This window comes from Rhizopus delemar, genomic scaffold, assembly GCF_000149305.1.
Source record: "Rhizopus delemar RA 99-880 supercont3.13 genomic scaffold, whole genome shotgun sequence".
NCBI lineage: Eukaryota > Fungi > Mucoromycota > Mucoromycetes > Mucorales > Rhizopodaceae > Rhizopus > Rhizopus delemar.
In genome coordinates, this window is record NW_027137839.1 from 265,598 (window position 1) to 277,269 (window position 11,672).

The 11,672-nt window shown below is 35.8% G+C and overlaps 5 protein-coding genes across 5 annotated transcripts in view; 3 read left to right on the forward strand and 2 right to left on the reverse strand.

Annotated features, from left to right (window-relative positions):
- Positions 1 to 868: 868 nt before the first annotated feature.
- Positions 869 to 2,950, forward strand: RO3G_13948 (uncharacterized protein; the record flags this gene model as incomplete). The annotated part of the gene is made up of 4 exons (XM_067668532.1): positions 869 to 1,012; positions 1,140 to 1,302; positions 1,357 to 1,462; positions 1,519 to 2,950. The coding sequence occupies 4 exons, from the start codon at positions 869 to 871 to the stop codon at positions 2,948 to 2,950; spliced, it is 1,845 nt and encodes a 614-aa protein (XP_067524633.1).
- Positions 2,951 to 3,364: 414 nt separating this feature from the next.
- Positions 3,365 to 3,742, forward strand: RO3G_13949 (uncharacterized protein; the record flags this gene model as incomplete). Its single annotated transcript, XM_067668533.1, has 2 exons — positions 3,365 to 3,523; positions 3,578 to 3,742. 2 exons carry the CDS (start codon positions 3,365 to 3,367, stop codon positions 3,740 to 3,742), a joined length of 324 nt encoding a protein of 107 aa, XP_067524634.1.
- A 211-nt stretch (positions 3,743 to 3,953) lies between these two features.
- Positions 3,954 to 5,314, forward strand: RO3G_13950 (uncharacterized protein; the record flags this gene model as incomplete). The annotated part of the gene is made up of 5 exons (XM_067668534.1): positions 3,954 to 4,160; positions 4,229 to 4,350; positions 4,402 to 4,447; positions 4,504 to 4,568; positions 4,633 to 5,314. 5 exons carry the CDS (start codon positions 3,954 to 3,956, stop codon positions 5,312 to 5,314), a joined length of 1,122 nt encoding a protein of 373 aa, XP_067524635.1.
- A 197-nt stretch (positions 5,315 to 5,511) lies between these two features.
- RO3G_13951 (uncharacterized protein) lies at positions 5,512 to 7,737 on the reverse strand (the record flags this gene model as incomplete). Its single annotated transcript, XM_067668535.1, has 4 exons — positions 5,512 to 6,275; positions 6,341 to 7,082; positions 7,153 to 7,247; positions 7,338 to 7,737. 4 exons carry the CDS (start codon positions 7,735 to 7,737, stop codon positions 5,512 to 5,514), a joined length of 2,001 nt encoding a protein of 666 aa, XP_067524636.1.
- Positions 7,738 to 8,226: 489 nt separating this feature from the next.
- Positions 8,227 to 11,672, reverse strand: part of RO3G_13952 (uncharacterized protein) — a gene marked incomplete at both ends in the record, with an annotated part of 4,647 nt that continues 1,201 nt past the window's right edge. The window contains 8 exons of the mRNA XM_067668536.1: positions 8,227 to 8,442; positions 8,488 to 9,005; positions 9,072 to 9,147; positions 9,224 to 9,380; positions 9,443 to 9,621; positions 9,674 to 9,905; positions 9,960 to 10,314; positions 10,362 to 11,569. Coding sequence (XP_067524637.1) covers positions 8,227 to 8,442; positions 8,488 to 9,005; positions 9,072 to 9,147; positions 9,224 to 9,380; positions 9,443 to 9,621; positions 9,674 to 9,905; positions 9,960 to 10,314; positions 10,362 to 11,569 — 2,941 coding nt within the window. The remainder of the gene's footprint in view (positions 8,443 to 8,487; positions 9,006 to 9,071; positions 9,148 to 9,223; positions 9,381 to 9,442; positions 9,622 to 9,673; positions 9,906 to 9,959; positions 10,315 to 10,361; positions 11,570 to 11,672) is intronic.

An 11,672-nucleotide genomic window follows, 5' to 3' on the forward strand; every position in this document is an offset into this window, starting at 1 on the left:
AGTTCAGTTCTAAACATGCAAGATGATGTATAGATGTCAGATATCAATCTCTGTTTAATTCGGATGAAATAATTAAAATATTTACCTTTTTTGATAAGCAGAAGACAAGAAAGGATTGCCTCAAACTTTAAAGATCGATTTATGAAAGCAAGTTTAAATGTGTAGCATTTTAATAAGTAAACATAGAATAAGGTACGGAGATGTGATCAGTAACGAATCATCAGAAATAAATCTTGATAAAAAGTATCTAATGTATAGATAAAAAATACAATTGTAAAAAAAATCACCAAAAGGAGTGTCACGCCCAGCACAGGTATTTCGGCATGTTAGGCCGTTTAAGCGGGCCCCTTCTACGGTATATGTGTTTTTTTTTTTTACTTGATCACCTTCTATTTCCTCTAGCATAAAATGATAACACAGTGAACTTCATACGCTCAGATTTAAAAGTTTTTTGATCTGTGCTTTACAGAATTCGCATGGCAACTAAAGAATGACTTGTGCACCTGTGTAACGATGTGACGTTAATGTTCTAATTGGTATTTGTACTTGTGAAATACAATTCACTTTTTCTTTCTTTCTTTCTTTAGACTTTCTTTCTCTTTCTCTCTCTCTTTTTTACACTTATAGATGACTGACCTATTTAAATCGAATGAAAATGAATTTTATATTGAACTTAAACAGGAAAGATACTATTTCCCTGGAGAAGATATATCAGGTATAAAACAAAGTTAAACAAATTAAACTTTATATCAATGTTTGTGTGTGCACACGTTTTTTAGGCGACGTTGTATTAGACCTAAAAAAGTCAACAAAAACAAACAATATCAAAGTCAGTTTAGAGGGTTATGCTGAAATAGGTGGAAGAACAATGACTATTTATTCAAAATCCATCTTTGTTGCTGAGCCACCTGAAGGAGAAAAATCATATTATTTGGATGCTTATACACATCGATTCCCGTTCAAGATAAGCATTCCTTCATCATCAGATTATATATTACCAAGTACATTAGAGGTAAGTAGCATGTGGTTTGAAATAGAAAAAACATGATGATGACCCCTTGAGCTAGATTCCGAAATTATTAAAAGTGAGTTACAGGCTTGTAGCTGTACATAATAGACCTTTTGTTATCATGGAAAAGTTTTGCTCAACTGCTACAGAGCGTATAACTATATTGGAAGATATTAATGTAGAGAAAAATGGATTGGATAAAGAACACAATCAAACAAGAGAACTTACTTTGACTGGAGAAACTAGAAAAGTAAGAGTCGTTATCGCACTTGGAAAGCGTGCGGCCGTGAAAGGTATAAAGGAAAGCAAGAAAAGATATATATTAAGAACTAATTGATAATATAAAGGTGACACAATTCCTATAACAATAACCATTCATCATATTGGCGTTATGGTTAGAGATAAAGCCATCAAAGTACAATTGATAAGATATGTTTATTATGGAAAAAACAAGTAAGCAAAAATAATTTTACAAGTATAATTCATGGCAGCTGAAAATGATTAAACAGAGGCGAACTATTTGGACCAAAAACATTATCTGAAACTACTGCAAACATTGAAATTTCAGGTCCTGTCAGCTTTACAAAATCATTCAATTTGAAGCTGCCCATTCCTACTGCATCAGCTTGTCCTACAGTAGAGAAGTCTTGCGATGCATTCAGAATTGAATATTGTATTCGAGCTACTATTAATTTAAATGAGGAGAATCCACTCAGAAAAGAAGAGCCAAATGATATTGTTTGCTTCAATATACCATTTATCATAGGCACACACCCAAAGCTAGCTTTTAATATAGATGATGATGAAGAAATAGAGGAAGAAGTAGAGGAAGAGGAAACAGTTCAAAAAACGAGTGAAGCAAATTCAAGCAATTCTTCTGAATATGATCAAGTATTTGAGAAAATGAAAGAGTTAGAATTGAATTCAATCCCTTCCACCCCAGCATTATCAGATCAAGAAAACCCAAAAGAAACGTCTGCTCCATCTCTAAAATCTAATAGCCCTCGTGTTCCGAATGAAAAGGATTATAAGGGCATTAAACCATTATCAAGATTACAAGAAACGCCTCCTGCAACTCCTACACCAACTCTTTCAAACATGTCAAACACTTCTCTTGTTCAATCTCCTGTTCAAGAAGCATTCAAAATGACACCTGCCAATACGCCTCCAATGCAACATCAAATTACTGTCATATCACCACCTTTAGACCACTCTCCCATTTCTCCAGTTGAGCATTCAAAGCGAGAAAATGCGACATCAGATGTACCACTACATAGCAACGACTATCCATCTGCAGCGTCATCCATTCACAGACAAGACTCCATGCGATGGGTTGTAAGAAGTGAAGACGAATCCAGCTGTGCAAGCACTTCACCCACAGTCTCAAACAACTACTACTCGCCCAAGAATAGTACAGTATCTAGCCCAACACCTAGTACACTAAGTAACAAACCGTGCCCTATACCAAGCAGCCCCATGCCAATGCCTTACTCACATAACAGTACGCCTATTGCTTTTTCAACGCCTCAGCTGGTGCCTAGTACTCCAATGCCTGAGGCGGCAACACATCACGCATTTCCCTCGCTTTACCCATCCCACTCTACTCCTAATAGCCAATTTCATTCATCCATAAGTCAGCCATCTTTAGGAAACTACCCAGGACCGCCCAATGGACCACCACAATACAATTATCCTAACATGACCATGCCCTCTGCATTCCCCTCTTCAGAACAAGTGTATAATCATCATCCTTTAAATCCAACGTACGCATATTATGGCCAAAATAATCACACTCCACCCAATCAAGGATACGGACATCATCATCATCCTTATCAAACTAACTATGGGCACCATCAACCCAGTAATGTATCTTTCCCAACGCCTTATGGCAACAGTCATCATCCCTCACCTCATCATTCTTCGTCATTTCATTCATCTTAGAAGGTAGCATATATTATTAAGCAAAACTCTTTTCTGTGTGATAATACGGAAGAAAAAAAAATAAAGAAAATGTATGAGTCAAAAAAAAGTGAAAGAAATAAAACCTTCCGAAACGTTTATGCGGACATAAAAAATCGAATGTTTAAGGGTTCATTGTTTTAAATCATAATCTTTTTTTTCTCTCTTCTATAGCTATTTGTAATATATGACGTTAGAGCAACAGCTTTGTAAAAGCAAGAAATCACATCAAAAGCAAGAGAAAGTAAGGATAAAAAGAGCGACAAGTGCTTACAAAAAAATGGGCCGATTTGATCAGTTTCAATCACCGCGTAGCTTATTTAAAAGGAACAAAATATTGTTATTTTGTTCTTGCTTTCAACACACATATATACACATACCTATATTCCTTTAGCCATGAGAGTTGTTAGCAACACAGATCAAGAAAATGCTTCAAATTATGCTATGAAGGGATTTGCTATCGGCATAGCTCAGTGGGCTAGTGTAGGTCTCTTTGCTTCTGGACTTTTGTATGCTTTCATGCCTTGGTATCGTAAAACTCAAACAGTAAACAAGGTAAATTCATATTATTACTTCTTTCTGTGTACACATTTTGATAAACGTTTATAGTTTTATATTGTCATGTGTTTTGGCTTAGGTGGAGGTGCCTACAAATCAGATAGATACATGGTCAACTTTGAACGTAGAGGAAGAGTTCAAACATTAGACGAGGAATTAAAGAAGAGATATGATATACTTTATGGAGGCAAGGCTTCACTAGAAAACAAGGCTTAGAAACGTGGAGATTGTTATTTATAAATTGTACAGAAAGCAACCAAACATGTATGTATACATGAAAACCCTGAATCGCATTGTATACTCTCTTTCATTGAATAAACAAACACTTTTATGACGTAATATTAAAATGTGTGAAACTATAAAATATGGCCTTTACATGTAAAGCTATCTCTTTCTTTTCTATTCGAAAAAAAAAAAAAAAAAAAAAATGGCAAACGATAATGCTTTATACAAACCTTTAAATTTTATGACATTTAATATTCGTCTTGATTACCATGAAAACACTGTAGTGGATGCGTTTGCTGCACCTCCTGACAAGCAAGATCCTTTTGATCCCAAGGAGTTCTCTGGTGAACAGCCTTGGTCTATTCGAAAATGGAAAATAATGGACACCATCTTACTTTATTCACCTGATGTTGTCGCACTTCAGGCACATACAAAAATTATTCATATATGTTTGTGTATTTTAACATTCATCCATAGGAGCCTTTTATTCACCAAGTTTTGGATTTGGAAGCTCTTCTAGGTGAAGAGTACAAGTGGATAGGCGTTGGTAGAGATGATGGTGATAAAAAAGGGGAGCTTTGTGCCATTTTTTTTAAAAGGTATGCATGTTTTAGTGTTCTCCGAACTTTCGCTTAAAACTCTATCTATAGTGAAACTTTGGCTGTTGAATCCTGGAAAACATTGTGGTTATCGGAGGTAGGACAAAGGGAAAAAGAACTGGAACATTTAGAGTGCTTATCTACCTTGCACAGACACCAGAAAAAGTAGGAAGTATAGGCTGGGATGCAAAACAGACCCGTGTGGCAACACAAGCATTGTAAGAAAAAAGGATGACAATCATTAGCTGCTTTTTTTCTTTGATTTTCTTAATCCTATTTTAGATTCAAAAGAATAGAAGATAATGCCAAATTTACAGTATTCAATACCCATATGGATCATGTAGGGACAGTTGCTAGAGAAGAGTCATCAAAATTAATATTAGAAAGAGCAAGAGAAGCAAGCTCAGAAGGCCCTGTATTCCTAATGGGTGACTTAAACTCAACAGAAAAAGACCCTGCATTCCTTGTTTTAACTGGATCAAGATACAAGGACAAAAAAGACGAAAATGATACATTGGCAAATCTCCAAGAACTTAATAATGTATGTGCTTCAGCATCTGTCAGCAAGACAGGTATTCCTATTCGAACAGCAGAAGGAAGTATCACTCTGCCTACACATCGTGTTGTACGACCCGGTAGAATCTTAGAGAATTTAAGAAAGCAGCAACAAGAAGGAGACATTTATTTTGAGAATACTAGCTATCAATTAATGACTCGGCTCAAATCTAAAGGCGCCTCTGGTACCCTTAGTGGTCCCTATGGTCATAGGAATACATTTACTGGCTTTAATATTGGCTTCGAAGATGAGGCAAGAGGACATGTTGTTATTGATTTCATCATGTCTTTACATGACGCTCATACAAAACTGCAAGTCAAACATTTTGCAGTTCTTCCTAATCAGTTTGATGATGGTCTTTATATCAGTGACCATCGTCCTGTACTTGCTAGAATTTCTTGGAATTGAGAGAATGGTTATGATTAATAAAAGAAGTCAAAGTTGATATCTAATAACTGTATATGCATACTCTTTATAAACTCATTAACGGTGTGCGCTGAGATCCTTTTGGATATATAAGTAATGTGGCTAAGAACAAGCCAAGAGTAATGCCTGTGAAAGTAATGAAATGAATGAGAAAAGATTTATGTTCAGATAAAAATCTATCATTTACCAATCGAAGTTTCAATCATGACCAAAGCAAATCCTGCACCTTCGCTACCAGTTTCGTTCGTTTTACTAAACAAACCGAGTGCTGCTTTGACTCCTAGGCCGCTTGGTAACAAATAAAATATACCCAACAACACTGCATCAAATGTCATCATGCCTGTAAACTTGGATATCATATTACCAACGAGAGCCACGCAAAATGCAGGAGCGATTTGCAAAATTTGAGAGGGAGCATGAGCCCAGCATGATAGGGCATAATTAATAATATAGGAAGATGAGGCGAAAGCTAGCATAATGGGCCATCGTGGAAACTTTGCTTTTAGATAGAGACAGAACGCGGTTCCAAACAAAGGAACCAAGAAAAAGTTAAACCACTGTGATTCACTGGCAATACAGGTAGATACACTCGAAGCAAGTTTACACTGTTCTGATATGTCTGTAGTGGCATTTTTATCTATGGCAAGATACAGGGACGAACCGAGAGAGACACCATAGCCTAATAAAAATGAGTAGATGACAGCATAGACCATCCGAACAACGCCGTTTACTAGCTGCCGTGAGACTAATTCAATGATGGCAATTATCATTGGATAGCCTGGAAGAACAACGATAAATGAAGAGAACGCAATAGGTATAAAGCAAAAGCCATAATGCTGAAGCCCTCGAGCCACAAATCCAATCAAAATACACACGGTAATTTCCCAAATAGGCTGAAGACTTGAAACAAATGTGGAAAAAAGTTCATTGACTGCAAAAAGCACTTGAAAAAAATAATTCCATTAGCTTACATACAATTTTATAATCATCTTCCTTTTTTGTGCTTACTTCCAAGAGCAGCAGCAATTCCACCCTCTCTCCAGCGTCCTCCATAAAATAAAACACAGCCAGAAAAGGATGCAATTGAATAAATAAAAGGCTGAAACCATCGAGGATAAATACTCGGTTGTTCATTCACTTTATCTATAAACTCCAAAGCTTCATCCACAGATACCTCCCCATAAGCTACCAGTTTCTCTAATCGATAAATGTCACATAACCGATGCATCTCAAAGCCAGGAGATTGACGAATGAAATGCGTTTCAGTTGTATGTGTTGTTGAGTCGTAGAATGTCATGAGCATTACGCTCGGTATGTAGACATATTCTGCATCCACACCCAAGGTATGGGAAACTTGTCTCATAGCATACTCCAATCGATGCGCAGGACAGCCATACGTGATCAGTGAACGACATAGCTTACGCAAGAACTCTTGCTTTTGCAAAATATTGGCAATCTCAAACGTGATCCGGATTCGATCCTCTAATGTGATGGGCTCAAATTGTGAAGCAGTCGTCTGTAGACTATTGCTAGATGATCGACGAGATAGGGTAGATCCGTTGGACTTTTTCCGTTTTTCCAAACTGGGAACGACATACTTGCTAGATGTGACCCCTGATAGCCAACTGACAGATCGAGGTCGTAGAGCGGGTCGCTTTAGTTTTGTGGGCGAATGCAAAGACTCGTCGGGAGTATGTATAGGAAAGCTGTATAGAGAGGCTGGTTTCTTATTCTTCAAAGTGTCTTCATGCTTTTTTAAGAAAAACGTTTAAACATAAAACATATTCTAGAAAGGGATAGCCAAACACACGCATACTAACCTTTGAATTTCGTCTGGTCTTCTTCCTATTCTTTTCACCGCCATAACGTTGTGCTTCTAGTTTCATTAGACTTGCTAAAACACTGCCCCTGATGCCTTTAAATGGCATAGAAAAGGAACGTGTTTCATCATCATGCTGAGCATTGTTATTGTACATGACGGAATCTACCGCTGTGGTAGACTTACCAGACTTCATGTTTAGCATGTGTTGAACGAGGGTGGCTGACTCAACAACGTGGTCTTGAAATCGAATATGACGGTCCCGAGCTTGTGCTTGATCCATCGTAGCCTCTACCAAGCAAGTTGTGCCAGCATCAGTCAAACTCGTCTTGAGCTCCTTGACAATATCCCTTTCCTCTTCCATATCTGTTACGTTACTCTCTTTTTTGATTATCTCTTCATCCTGTTGAATGGATGATTCTTTAATGGGGTTATGACTAAAGGTAGACTCGCTTGATTTCTTGGCATCGGTATTTTTGGATAACGTTTCTGAGCTTATAGAGACTTGATCATCAATTCTAGTATTGGTTTTGTTGGCACTGTTTTGTATGTTTTTACTATTCTTTTTCTTAAATAATCTATTCATATTAAAACGCTTTTAAACAAAACAAAACAAAAAGAACATTTTTATTTATAATTCTCTATTTAAAAAAGAAGAAAAAGGAAAAAAAAGAAAAGCAAGATGAGACCTAGATTGATGCAAGTGGTATAAAAGGAATTTTCTGTCAATCAAATAATGGCTTTAACGGTTGCATACAGGAAAAACAACCGTACTTGTATTACAAATAGACACCAAATTTTCGGCAATCTCTCTTTCTGTTTCGATTAGATTTACTAGTTTCAATCTTGGATCAAAAAAAAAATATGGAAATAATTGAGCTTTCCATAAAAAAGGTTTCACTGTCTTTTTTATACTAAAGGTAAATAAATAAAAAAGACTAAACAAATGCAATACAAATGAAGAAGAAGAAACCGAGATAAGCTAAGGAATATTTACATGCTTTTTATAACTTTTAATTCATTTTGACAATGTATTACAATAATATATGATCATCCCTGTAGGTTACAAGTATGCTTATGGTAAATAATAGTTATGTGTTGCCCAATAATATATATAGCATCCCCTATATAAATTATTTCTCGATAGGTTAATCTTCTTTTTTCTGAATAGGGACGATTTGCTTGCATTAGCTTGCAGTTTCCTTATTTTGCTATTATTCACAAGATGTTCGAGAAGAGTATAAAGTTCATATTCTGTTAAAAAGCCATTTAAAACATCGCGCAACTGACTCTGTAAAGTATTTAGTAATCAAACAAGTGTAGTTTAGTATCTTACATATTCTATTCCAGGCCTTTTTATTATATGACTCAACACAACCTCAGAGCATCCATCCAGTGTTTTCTTCATTACGTTTCCTGAGATATCGCACCATACAAGTGGGTCACAATAGTCCCCCTTACTGTTCTTTAATAGCCAAAATTGGAAATAACAAGCCCCTACATATCTTAATTTCTCAAAACCAACCAGTTTAGCTAATGGAGGTTCATAATTCACTAAATTACTAAATGCGGTAAAAATATCTTGAGTTCGAGTGTTTGGATTGGTTTCTAGAAACTTTCGTTTTAAATGGTCAAAAGAAGCACCTAAAATCCCAAAGTCTTTGAGAGTCGCGTAAATAGAAACGGCTAATGGACAGGCTTGTTTGAGAGCTTGTAAATGACAAGTGATCTCTCGATTCGTTAGTACTTTAGTATGGTTCCATGTTATGTAAGAATGTTCTATTGGAGGAAGGTGTTCTGTAGGGAATACAGCAACATCAAGACCTCTTCTTATATACAATTCTCGAAGTCCGACTATATTTTTTTAAAAAAAAAGAAAAGAATAAGATCAAAAGCTCAAAGTATATGTAAAACATTTACCAGCTGATTCCTTTGGGTATATGCCACTTAACTTTGGCCGTATATAATTCTCCCTTTCTGGAATATCAAGGGTAATCTATCAGGAGAGAAAACAAGAAGGGGAGGGAGCTTTTAATAAATTTCCATAGGTACTTATCAATTTGTTTTCTTACCTTTCCTTGTGATAAAAGGTCAAGGGTTGAAGCAACTTGTCCTGAGTTAGTGTCTTTAGTCAATAATGAAGCGTGATACTGGACTAAATCAGTATAATATAGCTGTGCTTCCTCAAATAAGTTATGAGGGAGAACACTTGATGCCAAGTTCAGAAATCTCAAAAAAAAAATTATTAATATTCTATTGTCAACTAATTAATACACAAAATACTGATTTACCTTTCAGACACATTAATAAGACGCCCCGGTATACGACCAAAATTATGTCTGTCATGAACTATAAGGCCATCTAATTTTAGTTGTTTAGATGCTTCCTCTACAATTTTGTCCGAATACTGCTTGATTGATAAAAAAGCATCTTCAGTTGAGTAGTCCTCAGAAAAAGATACAAGTATTTTCTATAAAAAGCATCGTAATGAGTTTCTTACAATAATGATATAAAAAAAATACCTTGATTAATATTTTTACAAGTTCAATTGATATTTCATCCTTGTATTTTTGTATGGATTCATGTGTATCTTTCTCTTCATCTTTCTCTTCTAAAAGACGTATGCTTTGAGATTTGATATTTAGACCTACTAACTCTTCTCTAATGATTTCAAAGTTTTTGTATAGTTCAGCACAGCTTTTTGGCATTAAATATTCGTTTGTTCCTAGATAAAGGATATTGCCATTGTCCATGCTATAAATTGTAAATAAACACATCAAACAATTAAGATAGATACCTTTGCCTTACCTAATGTGTTCTTCACGTAATTTGTGTAAAAAATACTCTAGATATCTGCATAAATCAAAGTCTTTAGTGTCCCACGGTCGCTCATCTTGGATGTCACCATTCTTTATGCCCTCTTTGTAAATATATTCCCACATACGAGTCAATTTCTGAATAGTAGTAATCAATTGATTATCCATTACTGCCATAGTACACAAAGTACGTCGACATTTTTCTTGGTTTCGATGAGGCAATAGTTTAGTAATAGGGCTCCAATAGAAGATGGACTTTTTTGACCGAGATTTCATGATACAATACGCGTACAAAAGTACATCTTTTTCAAGGTCAGGCAAGCGGTCAGAGACACGATTATATCTAACTACAATTCAAATTTAGAAAAAGAGTTATATAATATCTGTACATTACATTCGGTAACATCTGGTTCTAAATAAGGATCATAACGATGTCTATGTTTCTTGAATTGTCTACTTCCAATAAAGGTCGGTTGAACAAAAGGCTTCAATTCTTTAATTTGCTTCACAGCCACATTCAATTTACGCTTTTCCAACGAAATTTTCATAAGCTGGCTAATGGCTGGAGAAGGCGTGATGGCTTTGTATTTGCAAACTGGTTTTTCTGGTTTCGCCTTCTTTCGTTCAAAGTCTTTTACCAATGCTTGAAAGTACAATTTGATACGTTTTCTCGGTAAATTCAACTGATTAGCCAAATATGCACGTAATGGTATATCATTCAAGGGGACTGTTGCCTTTTCAAAATCAACATATGTATTAAGGGTGTCTTGCTGTTTTTTTGTTAGCATGTCGGAAGTCCACCATGAACGTCGCGTTGTTATTTTGGCAATAGGACTACTCTTGTCAATATACTCTATAGCGTGCGGTCCATGCAAATGCAAAGCGTCTATACAGCGGTCCCTTAATTCTGTCCAAAATACATCAATATCTTTTACAGTATCCAAAGCAAATGTAGCCACAACAGTGTTTTCCTTTGAATAATAATCTCTGACCTTTCCATGTTTGCTCAATTTAAGCATGGTTTGGTTTAGAGGATTCTTGATGATCTCAACAAGTTCTAGGGATTTTATGATATCCAGTAAACGAGAAATGGCTGTTTTTACTTGATGAGGAGAATGAAATACGATTGATTGAATGTTGCGTGGTAAATCTTTCAACTTTAATTTTCTGTTTTCTTTTACTTTAATAAACTTCATAAAGTCATCATTAGTGTACGGTAATCTCCCATGAATCTTGATTAATGTGTCAACAGTAATATAGGGAATAAACTCACTCATCTTTACAAGACGATCATTTGTTGATTGGTGTGTAAAAATATATGCTTCCAATAAAGTTTTGTGTATTTCTTTTGCCCGCAGATAACGCGATTGAATCCACCCATTTTCAAACGCGACAATACGAGTAGCATGATAGCCAGTCTCTTTAATGAAATCGTCACGCTTACCACTGCATTCTTCAGGCCCACTGTAGGTCGGAGGCAATTGCTCTACATTCACTTTTTGCAGCACTTGTCGATTATATTTGGTAGCAATGTACCTAACGGATTGTTCCAACCGATAATTCTCTATAAATTGTTTTACTTGTTCACTATCCGGTGACAGACTTTGGTGAAGAAAGAAAGTTTTCAACTCGACAAGTCCAGATTCCTTTCGGGATGCTTATTTGCCCAAGCTAATCGAGCTTTCTTGTGCTGTGCAGTGAGTAA